The sequence below is a fragment of the Apteryx mantelli genome, unplaced genomic scaffold (genome assembly GCF_036417845.1).
Source record: "Apteryx mantelli isolate bAptMan1 unplaced genomic scaffold, bAptMan1.hap1 HAP1_SCAFFOLD_40, whole genome shotgun sequence".
Lineage (NCBI taxonomy): Eukaryota > Metazoa > Chordata > Aves > Apterygiformes > Apterygidae > Apteryx > Apteryx mantelli.
Genome location: NW_027118755.1, coordinates 1,309,899 through 1,325,367, shown reverse-complemented (window position 1 = coordinate 1,325,367; position 15,469 = coordinate 1,309,899). Strand labels below are relative to the sequence as shown.

General features: G+C 48.0%; 2 protein-coding genes and 1 non-coding gene across 3 annotated transcripts in view; all 3 read left to right on the top strand.

The window, feature by feature from the left end:
* The window catches only part of LOC136996504 (SUN domain-containing protein 3-like), a 512,910-nt gene that overhangs the window by 50,607 nt on the left and 446,834 nt on the right, over positions 1–15,469 (top strand). The window lies entirely within an intron of this gene.
* LOC136996437 (olfactory receptor 12D1-like) lies at positions 289–1,257 on the top strand. The gene is made up of 2 exons (XM_067317360.1): positions 289–850; positions 968–1,257. The coding sequence occupies exons 1-2, from the start codon at positions 289–291 to the stop codon at positions 1,255–1,257; spliced, it is 852 nt and encodes a 283-aa protein (XP_067173461.1).
* LOC136996533 (U5 spliceosomal RNA) lies at positions 13,400–13,513 on the top strand. The gene has a single exon (XR_010887580.1). It is a non-coding gene; the product is annotated as a U5 spliceosomal RNA (small nuclear RNA).

Here is a 15,469-nt window from a genome sequence, read left to right as displayed (position 1 = left end):
TCAAACATGCCATTCCTTTCAGTGAGCTGGTACACAGGTGGCACTTCCAGCATCAGCATTGGTCATCTAGGTTACAAAAGTTTCTAGTATTTTTTGAAACAGTTGGGGTGGAAAATCAAGGAATTATTTCATGTCCCTTTCCAGACTCAGTACCTGATCTCTTCCATTCATGAGGCAGCATCAGCTGATGATGCATCTTATGGAAGAGGACTCTGGGAAATGGATGCAGCAGCTCAGGATAGAAAGATAGGAAGTTACTGCTAAGTGATTCTCTCTTTCCCTGCAGGGATGGATAACCAGACAGAGGTGAGGAAGTTCATCCTCCTTGGCCTGACCAGCCTTCAAGGGCTACAGAAATTCCTGTTCATGCTGTTCTTACTGCTGTACCTGTCTACCCTGCTGGGGAATATGGCAATCATGATTGTGGTGATATGTGAACCCCGGCTACACACCCCCATGTACTTTTTCCTCTGCAACCTCTCCTGCCTGGATATTTTCTTCTCCACAGTTACCGTGCCCAAGGTGCTGGCTGGGCTCCTCTCGGGGCACCGGGGAATTTCTTACACTGGCTGCCTAAGCCAGCTCCACTTCTTCCACTTCCTGGGTAGCAGTGAAGCTTTGCTTCTGGCTGTCATGGCCTATGACCGCTATGTGGCCATCTGCAACCCCCTGCGCTACACCCTGATCATGAGCCCACGGGCCTGCCTGCAGCTGGCTGTAGCCACTTGGGCTGCTGGCTTCCTTCATGCTCTGATGCACACAGTCATGACCTCCCGGCTCCATTTCTGTGGCCCCAACCACATCCAACACTTCTTCTGCGACATCAAGCCACTGGTGAGACTGGCCTGCAGTAGCAGCCAGCTCAACCTGAACCTTCTCAACATCATCACAGGAAGTCTTGCGATAGGCCCCTTTGTCTTCATACTCTTTTCTTACCTATACATTTTTTCCTTCCTCCAACTGAAAGTCCAGTCCAAGGAGGGAAGGAGGAAAGCCTTCTCCACTTGCATCTCCCATCTCACAGTAGTGGCCTTACTCTATGTCCCTGTTATTTTTAACTATGTGCCACCTTCCTCAGGGAGTTCAGCCAGCTGGACAATGATAGCCACGCTTATGTATAATGTTGTCACGCCAGTCCTCAATCCTTTGATCTACACCCTGAGGAATGTGGAGGTGAAGCGTGCCCTAAAGAAAAGACTTTTCTCCAGAGAGTTACTAGCACAGAAAATGTTCTGCCTTGCAGCTTGTGTGGGGTAGTAGGCAATGGACAATGCAATCAGAGGTGCTTTTGGCTCAAGAATGTGTTGTGCAGAAATCTGCTTTTCACTGCCAACAGCCTGGGTCCCTTCAGAAAAACCTTACATACTGGATATGGCCTTACATCTCCTATCTTGGGCAATACCAGTGCATAAAGATGAATGTATGTTCGTGGAACAGCCACTCTCATTCATCCAACTGGAAAAGAGAAGCAGCTCCAGAGAGTGATACTTTAATAAAAGCACCTTTATTAGAGTGATTTACCCTCAAATGTCACTTGATTCTTTTCTTTTTCTTCCTTTCTTCCTTTCTTCCTTTCTTCCTTTCTTCCTTCCTTTCTTTCTTTCTTTTAGGCAGCTGAATCCCACCCCCAGTCAGAGCTGTCAAGAGAAGTCAGGGCATGATTCGTCTTATCCTAAAGCTGATAGACAAGGAGGGATTCATTTCTTTCCATGGGATTCAGTTGGCCACATACAGACATGTATGCCATGCCACTTGAAATACTCTGGATATCTCAGCTGGTGTCTCTCTGCTGCTCCAGAAAGGCATGGGTCCTGTGCCAGATCCACCAGCCCTGTATGGATGTCAGATATCCTAGGGCACCTGAGATGGTGTTAGACACCTGTGCTTATGCAAGTGAATTCCACCCCATTGCCTAGATCCACAGTGGTTAAAACTGCTGTTTAGGCACTTGTCTCACAGGGAGGAATGTACATTTGGAGCCCCAAATTTAGGTGTCTTAATTTCAAATTGAATCTCTCCCTTAATCTCAAAATGAGTGGGAATGGTGGATTCCATTTGAAGAAAGGTTCCAGAATTGATCCTTAGGGCTTAAAGGTAAGGTAAGCTTGGGTGATGGGGACTAAGAGTAATAGCTGGAGTGATCTTTTGATTCTTACCTGTCCTACAGGTTTTTTTCTCCCCCCCCCCCCACATATTCATAAACTTCACTAACATGCAAGGTATGTTGCACACAATACTTATTTGCTCAACACATTCCATGCTTAGAGTCCTACCATACGCCTTAAAAAGGCTGCCTGTAGTATTGTTGTTGTTATCATTTTTAACAATGTTATTTAATGATGATGATGATGATGATGATGATGATGATAAATATTTCTCTTAGGGCTTCAAGTAATCCCTCAGTGCAAATTTTTCATGCTGTGTACTTGAAGGTGTCAAAAGAGATTCTTACTCTCCTAAACAATGCTCCAGGCTGGATACTGTAAGAGACTGTGTCCCAAGGCTCCTGATCTCCTCTTCCCATAAGACCACTCTTTGAGTCTGAGATCTTTTAAGTGTTTTTAGGTCTTTAAGAGTCAATATTTGTTTAAAATTGGCCAAAGACAATGCGAGAGCTTCCTTGCAATCCACCATTCCGCATGTGTGCTGTATCCTTCAGCAGAGGCAATGACTTGAGCCAGACCTTCTGTGAAATCTCCTTACTGTCTTGCTCCGATTCATACTTCTGTGAAAACAGGCTGCTTGGTTTTGGTTTTAGACATGGGCTCTTTTGTATTCATAATAATGCCATATTTTAAGAGCTTCACTGTGGTTCTAAGAATACCCTTTACAGGAGGGTGGTGTGACTTCTTTTCTTCTGCCTTCCTGCTTTCTCCTTCCTTCTTTACACTACTCTATATACCTACCTAAAACCTGCAGCTAGCTCCTCGTCTAGTTCTACTAGCCACTAACCCCATAGTAGCTCTTTGTCTGTCTGTTTGTTTGTTTGTTTTTTACTGTGAGGTATCTGCAGTGATTAATGCAGTCATCTACAACAGGAGCAAAAATGAGATCCAATTTTTTCTTCGGAAGTCGACTGCAAGGGGTGGGGCAAGGTCACCAAGAAGCCGCTTCCTGTCTTCTCCCATTTACTTCTGTTTTCTTATCGTTCAACCTTAGCCAGTGTCTGTTTTTCATAAGAATACATTTTATGGAAAAGTAGATTACACTGTGTCCAGAGCTGCACAGTACCTCCTCTGCATATAGTTTATGTGGCTTGTTAACGCTTACAGAAGGTATGGGCCGAACACTGGACTAAACTGTAAGTTTATGTGTTTGAAGGCTAGTCACCATGAATACAAAGAACAGGTGAACAGTGATGGCAGAGGAATGCCAGTAACCTAATGAGTGCAAAGGGGCACCCTGACTTGGATATTCCTAGGGCCGTCAAAGGAGAGCGATTAGCCCATTGTCCCTGGGGTCTTGGAAGGAGTGTTACCCTCCAAGATGAGTCCACCCGCGTGACTCTCCTTGAAAGCCTCATGGACTGAAGGGGTTATTGCCTAAAGGGGTAGAGGACTTATCATGGGAAGCAGGACAAGAGCATTTGGGAACTGTGTAGAACTTTAAGGGGACTTCAGGAATGTGTGAGACTTTAAGGGATCTTTAGGAGAAGGACCAAAGGTGGGGAAAGGGATCAGAGTGGCCTGGAGAGAAAGAAGCATGAGGGAAAAGAGTTTAAAATGGACTGGCCGAGTGTGGACAGGTCAGTATGTTTGTCTAGCCATGCCCAGCACCTGATCAACCCTACCTAGCCAAGTGAGTGAAGAAAACATCAGAGTAGTGTCCCACTTATTCTCATGTCCTTTCAGAGAGGTCCATTCAGACCTCTCATGCCTCGTCTCAGTGCCAGACTAGAGTCAATCTCAGTAGGGTCTTCTTTCCCCACTGATTGCACCAAGCCCATTCCCTTGGCTGTGGTTTCTCTGGATGGTAGATAGGGACAGGGAGAATCTTGTTCATCCATTCATGAGCATCACTAATTAGATGATGTGGCACGTGGCTATTTATTAAACACCTATGTCCTTATATATAGGTCCCTTTTCCAGGTTAAGGTGACCCAGCCAACCTAAGTCAGCTGGTGGTGGTGACATGATCGTGAGAAAAATTGCCCATCAAGTATTTGTCCATTTATTTGGGTAAGCTGGCCCTCTGACAACTTATCCTCTGAAAACACGAACAATGTCCAGGACTTAAGTTTCTTCTGCAACTCTGGTCTTGATAGTCCAACCCAAGGGTTGTTCCGAAGACTCAGGTATTTCTCAGAGTTGCCAGGTTGTATCACATTCAGATTTGAACCACACAGTGTCCACAAATTACAATTGCTGATCATATGCATATCCTTAGCAGTTTTTATAAAGAACCCATGACACTTCTCAATTTCCTGGGAACCACTCCCTTATTCCCCTCCAGGCACGTCCCTGCTCCCCAGAAAGCCTTTCCCCAGATGAGGGTGTCCACGCTAGCCTGGCCATCTGCTCCAGATCCCCCTCCCCTGTGCTCCCTGCAAGGCTCTGTGCAAGCACTGCTGCTCAGCAGACAGCCAGTGGTGGTGCCACAGGGCCAGGGGGTGACTCCCCAGTGCCCATTCTTGTCAGAGCAGAAAGCAGACCCCAAGGGATGATTATCATGCCACTGGCAGTCCCCGCCTCCCATTTTATGCGGCTGTGGAGGGTGCTCAGAGGGACCAGGCAGCATTTCCGAGGACACAGGGTATGTTATGGGGCTGCACTGGAGCCAGCCTACGGCATTTCAATGAGAGGACAAGGGACGACTCTGCAGCCTCTCTTCCCTGAGCCTGCTGGGTCTCCACTGCCTCTCCTGGGACTGCGGAGCCCTCCTTTACCTATGCATTTCCTGAGTTTGCTCTTTACCGCTTGGTGATTCCATGTCGGAAGGTCTTTTGTGTTGTGGGGTTCCACCCACTGCCCACCCCCACCGTGTGATGTTCCCGGAAATGCTCTGAGCTCCCCTGGCAGCTTATTTCCTCTCCAGGAACATGGTCAGCCATCACCAGCCCCCACAGGTCTGTCACAGCCTCAGGAAAACTACTCTGGGATCGTTCACCATCTCCACTGACACAGGGCCCAAAAAGCAAACCCTGAATCTGAACCTCGTTCCCAAACAGGTTACAGTGGGACACTGAACACATCAAGCTGAGCCCATGGAGAACCAAACCAAAGCAACAAGCCCTTTTGGGATACCATTTCTTCACCACATTTATGACTGTAATTTTGGAAGAAGAGTCAAGTGTTCAGGCACGGCACTTAGGAGAGCGCTTTGTATTGCATAGATGATATTAGGGAGGCATTGGTGTCCGAGAAAACGGAGCCTTCATGTCCTCACAGGTTGCATTCTTCCCTTGGGCAGCCAAGTGCTAAAACAGAAGAGACCTCCATGTCAACAAAGAAGCAGTGTCCCTCCAACCTGCCTCTAGCTCTGTCCTCCGACAACCTCTTTGACCTCCTGGCATGCCCCGGAACCTTCCCCTGACCACCTCACAATGCCCGCCTGATGCTCCTCAACAAGCAGATGCCTGCAGCACAAATGACCTCACAACCCACAGACCAGCCCTCACACCTTCACCTGCACCTCCCTCTTGCCTGCTTCTCCTCTCAGCTCCATCGCTTTCACTCCAACACCCCACAGGCCCTGCCCTTCCTCTCCCTCTCATGCACTAAATCCCCTTCCAGCTATGCTTACAAGATGCCTGGATGCTTAGGGGCTGCTGGGGAGCAGCGTTTTGGGGCTTAGGCTTCAGGCATCAGCGGAATGTTTGGCCTTTGTGCTTCTTGGGAAGAGGGAAAGCTTTTGGGTGCTGTGTGAGTGTTGTTGTTTTGGGGGTTTGTGCTGAGGGTTTGGGGTAGGGGCTAGAGTTTTGGCAGAGGGCTTTGGGTTGGAGTGGGGCTGAGGGCTCACGTACACACTAGCCTCTCAAGGAGAGTGATGGGGGTTAGGCATTAGCTTCTGGCACAGGGTCAGAGTTTGGGGAAGCAGACAAAGACTGAGGCTTCAGCATAGCACCTGGGGTTTGGCCTTAGTGACTAGAAGAGTGGAAGGAGGGAAGGAGGCAGAGTCAGGCTTCAGGTTAGTGCTACGGCTTGTGGTAGGGACCTCCCACAGGGACTCTCCCAGGCCCTCTCCCACCGCCAGCACCACTACCTCAAGGCCCCTTACCTCCCTAGAACATGTCCTCTCTGATGGCTGACATCGGGGAACCCTTCCTGTCCTCACGTCTGCCTCAACCTCCTGCATGTTAAGCTGAGGGAACACAGAGGGAACCCAGAGCACCTCCTCATCAGCACCCAAGCGCTCTCTCTACAACCTCTCCCTGCCTCTGCCTTCCCACAACCTCTCAGAAATCCTGGCATACCCCTCAACCTTCCTCTGAGCACCTCACAATACCCGCCTCATGCTCTTCACCAAGGAGATTCCTGCAGCACAAGTGACCTCACAACCTACAGCCCAGCCCTCATACCTTCACCTGCCGCTTTCTTTTACTTGCCTCTCGTCTCTCCTCTCATCTCCATGCGCTTTCTCTCCACATAGCCCCTGGCCTTCCCCTGTCTCTCAGGGGTGAAACATGTTCCAGGTGGCCTTTGAGGATGGGTGGAAGGATCTGGGGTTTGAGGAATGTGATTAGAGCTTACAAGTGAGAGTATTACCTTCATGCATTAGGCTTCAGGCACCAAGTTACACTTTCTGCTCTGTGATTATTGTGCAGGATTCGCATAGGCATTAGATCTCTCTTGTTAGAGTTAAGGAGGAGAGTTAGTGATTTTTTAAAGCCTTAGCAGCACGTTCCGTGTTCTGTTCAAGGTTTCTTGTCAGGCAATAGTGTATGAGCTAGCTTTTCAGCACAGGATTTTGGCTTGAAGTTCCGGATGAGTCTTAGGAATGAAAGCCATGGTATCGGCTAACTTTTGATGGATAGGAAGCAGGGCATGAGATCAGGAGTTTAGTGGGGATCTTGAGATTAGATAAGGGGTTATGTGTTCCGGCTTAGCAGTGAGGGGTTTAGGTTGGGACTGTTGGAGGGGAAGAGGTTAAAGGCTAGTGGTAGGGCTTAGGGTATGGAATGGGGCTCAGGGGTACTGGATAGATTTAGATGAACAGCCTGACAAGTGGTTTCACAATCACTCTCCCAAACGCATTGTCCTCAGCTGAAATCCCCTTACCTACCACAACATGACATCTCTTGTGGCTGAGATCCGGAGCTCCTTCATGTCCTCACATGTGTTTTATTTCTGCTCGACAGTCATGGGCTGAAACAGTAGGAACTCCCCCCCAGTCAACAACCAAGTGCTTTCCCTCAAACCTGTCCCTGCCTTGGCCTTCCCAAAAGAAAAGGCAGAGGGCAGCAGCACAGAGCCCAAGCAGCCCAGCCTGGCTCAGTGGCCGATGACTGTGGCAGCACCCTCTGCCAAAGGTGGGATTGGGGACTGAGGGAGTGGGCACCTCTTGGCTGACACCAAGACGATTAGCAGAACAGGGGGTTCAGGGCGGGTGCCTGGGACCTGCGCTGCCAGGGTGCATTTGGTACGGCTGGAACAGAGGGGCCAGACAGTGCTTTCTGTTGGGACAGTAGCTGCAATCTCAGAGCCTTTCTCTCAGACCACAGAAGCAAGTGAAGTCTTGACAGGGCTGGTTGGCTCCTACAGGGGAAAATAAATAACACTTCCATTTATTTAATATTCCACATAGCAAAAGACATTGACTGCAGGGCCAAGTGAGAGGCTTGTGCTGTGAGTTCAGGACCACTGCATTACCTGCATGGGCCAGTGCAAGGATGATAGCTCAGTGCCTTACTTGAGAAAAACTTGGCACTTTCAGGGGGGTTCTTTCTTTGGGCTTTCCTAGAAGGCCCAGTACTGCCCCACGCTAGCAGCTGGCACAGCAAATGATAGGTATAAAAGTACACAAAGTCAATGGCAACAAAACACATCCTATCAGATAACACTTAACAACTGCAACATGTAACTTCTGCATCTTGAGCTGTCTCTGCATTTCAGCTTTGAAATCTTGGGCAAGAAGGACGCCAGCCTCAAAACAGGGAAAGTGCATCCTTTTTGCCTAAGGCTGTACTCATGGCACTGAATTTGTAAGATCCAGGGATACCAGGGGTGGAGGGACTGAAGAGGCCAAGGCCCCCCTCCCTAACCGACTGAACAAACAGGCAGTGCCACTTGCCAGAGGAAGAGAGGACAGTTATCTCATGTTAGCAACATCTATTCCTTCACAGCCCTGCATGGAAGCAGAAGTGAATGACTGCAAAGCTGTTGGGTTTGTGCTGACTGCTCTTGGCAGAACTGGGAGCTCTGAGATGACCAGAGCGCATACCACACAGGCAGAAGGAAAGCTGTCACTGCTGCCAGTTCCTCAGGAGAGAGCAGAGCCTGAGGCAGACACATGCAGAAAGGTCCAGGATACCCATGCTTGGGAGTGAGCACAGCCTGTGAGCTGAACCTTCCCTGGCAACCAGCTGCTCCTTGCTTTTGCTTTGCTGCAGCTAGTTGCTCAGCTAGTTGCAAAGGCAGCTGAACCACAGCACTTCTGCCTGCTTGGCTCTGTGTGACAGCCCAGCACTGCACAGAGCAGCTGTGAGCTGACTGCTGTGGGCTCAGCACGGCTGCCCCTCCACTGGGGAGTGTGTATACAACGGGGAGCTTCCCTTGTGCCAAGGGGCACTCATCCAACCCAAGGCCTGGCCATGTGCCACTGCCATGGGAGGCCATGGCAGCTGCCAGAGCCAGGGGCTAGGAGATGTGGTCAAGCTTGCCCAGATCTTCCCAGGTCAGGATCTGTGACTCCACTGTGAGCAGAGTGGTGAGTGCTAACCTAAATACCAGGGGATTGAACCCATGGCTTTGATACTGTGGTGACAGACTGCAGATTGTCTGTAGGAGAAGGGGTGACTTCTGGGGGTGCCTTTGCCTATTTTGGGAGTGAAAGGTCAGAAAAGCCTCCGGTGGCACACACACAACTTGAAGAGAGAGAGAGTGGACATTCTGGGACAAGTTTTCCATCATGAAGTGAATGCTGACTAGAGGGACGGGCTCCTAGAAGACACCAGCCCCCAACCCCGTTAGGTCATCCTTTCCTAAGCCTTGCTCTTCTACATGAAACAATGTTAAAAGCCTTTTCTGCCCTGAATGAAGTACTCACAAGGGAAGGAGCACCTGTGAGTTAAGCTGATTTTTCTAATCAGCCAGTGTTGGGGATGTGTTTCACAGCCTGCAGCAAACACACCTGGCACTATTGCCATTGCTGTGTAGGGATTGTTTGGTGTTCCTCTCACGCAGCTTTTTGAAATTCAGGGTCTCAGCTTACCTGAGCTGTTCTGGTGCCCATATGTCACGTGGCCATGGTATGAGCAAATTCCCCACACATGGGGTAAGAAGTCCCAGGGAAGCAATATGGTCTGGTCTTTGGTCTGCCCCTGCCCACACAATGTTTCAGAAATCAATAAGAAGAGCAGCAGCCTCACCTCCCCTTCAACTCACTCCATCCTTCCGGGAAACTCTTCCTCGAGACCCCCGAGAGGCTGAGACTTTGGAAATGAGAGCAGTCATATCTGCTGACCTGGAGAGAGGACAGGAGCAAGAGCTAGTTCCACATGACATCTGTATTACAGGTACCTCTGGCTTTACAGTCTGCACTTTGGGAAATAAGATCTTGCCATTTTTTTTTAGATGATGCGCCTTTTTTTTTTCTCCATCAATTTTTGTTTCTACAGTGTTTCAGAAAAACAGGGAAGAAGAAATTACCACAAGGTTTCTTTTGCCTAGAGAAAAAGACTTAGCTGATAGATGGGTAATTCAAGATGTGATGTTACTGTAGAGTAAAATTAGCTATGGATGTAACATGCACAAATGCACCAGGAATACTTAAGACCCTATCTCTTCCTAAAAAACAAACAAAAAACCAAACAAAAAACAGCAACAAAAACTTATGCTCATTTGATATAGAGAGTATAAGTGTATCCTTTGGTGGTGTTTATTCAAAAAACCATGACTGTTCTCCTCTGACTCTGCTGAGAAACTAGAACAACTTGGAAGCTGATTTCTGGGACATAAGACAAGTCTTAGGAGCCTTGATTAACTGAGGTCAGAATTGGAATACCCCCAAATTGCCCATGAATAATGCCTGACTCCATCAAGCATCTTGCATACAGCTTACATACACTCTTTAATGTCTAAGACAGAAAGGGCCACCTCAAGCTTAAATGCATTTACTGTCATGTCTCTGTGTTAGGAGCAATCTCTTGTTGAATCCAGGTACCAAATAAATAAATAAAAGAAGAAAAAAAGAAAAGAAGAAAAGAAAAGAAAAAGAGAAAAAGATGTACAGGAGTCAAATGGCACTGTGCTGATTAAGCTGCCCTGAGCAGCGTCATCTGGCTGACCTCAGTTTAAAACACTGGGGGCTCCTGCCCTAGCAAGCTGCCAGAGAACATGAATTTGTCTCACAGTCTGAAGAGACATAGCTACATGTATGGCAAGGCGCGCAGTTCTGTTTATATCAGTTTTGGAAGGATACAAACATTTCCTGAGCCGTACTTTTTCACCCTCCCCTTTGGACCAGAAAAATCCTGTCTAACCACTGCCACCAAACTGTCTGCCTTTCACACTGCAGGCCCTGCAACATTCCCAGATGTGGTCAGATCTAAGGGGGACCTTTGTGTTCACGGGCACACTTGGCCTCTCTTTTATACCCTCTCAGGACTTGCATTAGTGATCACTACCTTCTCTGGCACCTGGAGTCTGAAAAGAAAGTTTCTAAACATTCCTTTCTTGCTTTCTCTTCTCTTGTAATCATCTGCAGTCCCTCAGTCCTTGCTTCTCATTCCAAATCCTCCTTGATTTTTCAACAGGTGCAGCATCTCTTTTGCTGCCTTCTCCTGAGAATCACCTGAACATCACACCAGGCCAAAAAATGCAGGTATACATGTAGGGCTCCAGTAAATAACAACCCTACAGTTTCATGGCATGATTTTCTGTTCAATGTCAGGGCATGCAGAACATACCCAGCCATATTATTCCTTGAGTCAGGTCACCCAACACAATGGTATAATCAGGGAGAGATCTGGAGCAGTTCTGCTGCTGTGAGAGCTGTGCTGGGGGTGTGCTTGGAGCCCAGCAGCACAGGATGAAGGGACACCAGGCGACCTGCTCCCAGCACCCTTCAGGCCTGCATGCTGGGGCTCCACGGAGACATGCTGTGGGGAGAGGGGAGCTGTTGTTAGGACACAGGATGGCCCACTGTTACTCCAGTTCATATCAGACAGGCACTGCAGGGATGCACCTCTCCCAGGGCACTGTGCCAGGTTTTGCAGGGTGGAATCTAGGTGGAGAAAAGGAGGTGCAAGGGCACTGAAAAGTTGGGCCCAAACTCAGAAAGAATGGAGCATAAGGCAAAAAAATGAGTTCAGAATAGAGGACGGCGGGTCTTCTGACAGTAGATGTGTACATGCCTACAGATGGTGGTGATGCTGGTTTGCATCAGTTATGTCTCTGATCTACAGGGGAAGCATCAAACCTCAGCAGTAATAGCTAGAAGCAGTAGCTTCTGGTAGCTATCCTATCCCATCTTTAGCAGCACTTCTGACATGATCTTCCACAGCATCCCTGTAGCCATGAACCTCATGAAATGAAGCAAGGGACAAATGCAAAGTCTTGTGCCTGGTATGGACTAACCCCTGTGGCCATGCAGGCTGGGGACTTGCTGCTGGGGTGACAGCTCTGCTGACCAGAGCCTGGGGGCCTGCTAGACAGGCGGGAGCATCTGCCAGCAGCATGCTCTAGCAGGGACGAAGGCTAGCAGCGCACGGGGCTGTATCAACAGGAACGGAGCTGGTAGAGCAAGGGAAGAGATGATCCCCCTTTACTAGGCATGCCTTAGACAACACATGAGTACTGCCTCCAGTTTTGGCTGCCACCAGCATAAGAAAACAATTGACATACTAGAGCAACTACAGTGCAGAGATACCAAGATGCTCCCAGGCACCTTACCTTAGCTCCCCCTTACCTGCTCAAGTAAAGAATGAAGCTGTTGGTCAGATTCTCTCACCCATTCACTTAGGCAATCAGCACCTTTTCTCATAACGAAGGCTCTTCTCCTGTCACCCCAGCTACATTCATTAGCAAGAGCTTGAGCAAGCACTGTCTTGCCAGTTCCTGGGAAGGGGACCATAGAATAGACAGCCTCTGTAATAATAACAAAAAAAAAGGAAAAAAAAAAAGAAGAAAAAAAGAAATTTGCATAGGGCAAAAACATGGAGAAGTGCCCCCACCTGCAAAACAGCAACCCTTCTCTCCTAACCAAAACACTTTCAATCTAAGACAGCAGTAAGAGCTCTAGTGTGAGAAAAATCAAAGCAGGTGCAAGTTTTGTGTCCCTACACAATCCCACGAGACAGTAAACTATGTAAAAGAGATATCTCAGCTGTACAAAATCTCCACAAGAGACTGTGGTGTCTTTGCAGGGCACTTCCAACACCGCGGACATATTAACAGAGATAACAACAGAACAGGGGAGCCAAACAAGAGGAAACTTCAGCACAAAATCTGAGACTGGACTAATACAGTTTAGATGTTGCCTCTTTGTTCCTCTTTGCTGTATTGCATATGCTTGTTTTTTCAGGAGGCAAGACTTGACAGTAAAGCCTTTTCTTCTCCCTTTTCATTCTCTGTTTTAAATTCCTGCAATTTTTGTCTCCCAGAATTTGCTGGTAGGAACTGAGGAGGAAGTCTAAAGCTGGGAAGGGGGAAAAGAAAAGTATTTTGCATTTCCAGATAATACCTAAACATCAACGAGAAAAGCTATGATGCTGTTGTAAGAAGAAAATTCCAATGAACACAGAAGCAAAACATTTAAGGATTTTCTTTTCAACATTTGCAATACTTCTACAGTTATGAAAAGAAAGGACTTAAAGTAATATTTCAGTGGACTGTGAGTTCAGTTTTGCTGACCAAGAATATATAAAGCTGACCATTACATCTAGAGGCAACTATCGTGTGAATTATAATTAGAGTTGAGTGCAATATATTAACTAAACAGTTGTCCTCAGAGAAAACAAATTTATGGGCTTTTTTTTTTTTTTTCCCTCTTTTGCCCTTACTCTGCTCAAACATCTGGGAAGTGGAGGAACTTGCCAGGCAATGCAGTGGGGGGCCGCTGTGAGTCCTGAGGGAGGTGAACTCTGGAGAGGACAATGCAGCAAACCCGCAGGCCAGGAGTAACAGGTTTGCCCCTCAGGGCACTGGCACGCTGCTGCTGGTGGTGGAAGCAGTGCTGCCCATAGATTATCCTGCAGCCCTTGGAGTCCTTGCTCCTGTTAAACACAGCAGGCAAGGTGTTGAAATCTGGTTTCTCTTCAGATCATATAAATCTTTTGCCTTTTACTAAAGATTTCTGTGGAGAGGAACAGGCACAAGTGTCGAGGAATTTTTGGAGGCTCCATTTCAGTGGAAATTTTCTTTTCCCTGCTTGAACAGGGGGGTTGGACTTAGACGATCTCCAGAGGTCCCTTCCAACCTCAACCATTCTGTGATTCTGTGATTCTGTGAACTCTGTACCCTTGCTGGGACCTGCCAGTGCAGCTTCAGAGGAGCACTTGCAGGCAGCATTTCTGCCAGGAGAACACCTGCTCCCTGGGGCAGGTGATGTTTGTAAGCCAAGGGAAAGTAGAAGGGTTCAGAGCTGGGCATCATAATGCCACTCTACACAAAGGAAAACTCTGTGTGTGATTGTGAGGGGGTGGGTATGTTTCTGTGCATTTGTGCAGGGCAGATGTTCTGTTACTTTAAAGTCTGCGAGAACCGCAGTCCTCCCCAAATTCTCTTTAAAAAATGATGCTGCATAGAGACTCTCTTTGGCCCTTTCCCCGAGGGACATGTTGCGTGATCCCATGTGCCGCTAGGGAATCTGTGTGCCAGAGGAACAGTGTAAATGTCACACCTGGTGGACAAGTTCCAGTTGAAGTGTTTGTGACCTTAGGTAGCAAGATCAATCCACCAGAGCTGTTATAGAAAATTAGTCACCATAACAGGGTTTGACTGTAGATTCCTGCTGAGGCAGAGGTCCGAAGTCAGATCAGAGCAAAATAAATTTTAATGACACACATGTGGTAATTACAGCTCGAGCTGGGTGCCTCCAAAGAGGGACCCCGTTTGAACAAATCCCTGGGTAATTATACCCTTCCAGTCTAGTATCCACCCCATAGTTCTGAACCAATCATAATATTAGAGTTTGGGGTCTACCAGTTCCCCGTTGGTCCTTTCTGTAGTTTCCAGGTGTGTTCTTTACTTCTTATTGCACTTCTGCATAGGTGTTGATGGCCCTTTTACTCCCTTCTCTTGTCCTTCAGAACCAGTCTTTGTGATTACTTCTTTCTTGCATAGTTGTCTGGCTCTTCTACTTCCTTATCTTGTCCTCTGCAATCAGTCTTGTGGTTCCTTTGTTTCTTTCTTCTGTGCTCCTTAATGCTGAACTGCTTCTTTCTCTCTACAGCCCCCTCCACCCCCCTTATCTCTCTGACTTGAACTTGAACCGTCTCTGGGACTTTCTTTTACTTAATATCTAGCTGAAAGTTCACGGCTTGCAGCCTAAGGCTTCAGCAAATTTAGCTACTAATGCTAAGCAAGGTATGCTAAGCGATGAATTCTAGACAGCTTCAGTCCAATATTCTTTAACAAGTGCCCAGGAATCCTGCCTTCTCGGCTCTTCTCCTGGAAGTGCCTCTGAGCACGGCTGCACTTGCCGGGCCAAAGGGCTGCTCTCATCCAGTGGCTCCCAAGGCCTCCAGGTTCTGGCTCTAGAGGCCTGTAATTTTGCCCCCAGTAGCTGCTGAACATGTGATTCTTCTGGAGGGCTAGAGATCAAAACTCTCTTTTCTGGAAATTGCAGGGGCATGGTACTTCTTTCCCATCTGTGAGAGCAGGGAGCTCTAGCCTTGTGGGTCCATCTGCCTAGAGGTACAAAGGAGTCCTTGATGTGTGTGTGCTGCAGATGAGATGAATCAGTCAGCTAGTCACCAAAGGAAGAGCTTCAGAGAAACCACACAGGAGAGGCAACGACCTGCCCCTAGGCTCCAGCTGGGGACTGCTGTAGAATCCCAGCTTCAGCTTTAAATGTTGTCAGATCTTGTAAGGGCACCAAGGACTTGAAAACTTGACCTAAATGGAACTGAGATGGGCTGCTGAAATTATTGGACAGCCTGTAGTCATTTCTGGGGGTTGCCTGAGTAACTTCACCAGAGAACTGCTGTTGGGGGAGGTACTGATGCCCTTCCTAGCCGATGTGCTGCTCTGTGTTAGCTCTGGCTTATCCACCTGCTTGTGCTGATGCATCCCTCGTCATCTACCTGACTTGCTGCAAGATCCCCCTGCAACGCCCAAGGGGAGAGGGAAGCCTACATGCTGCTTGCCTG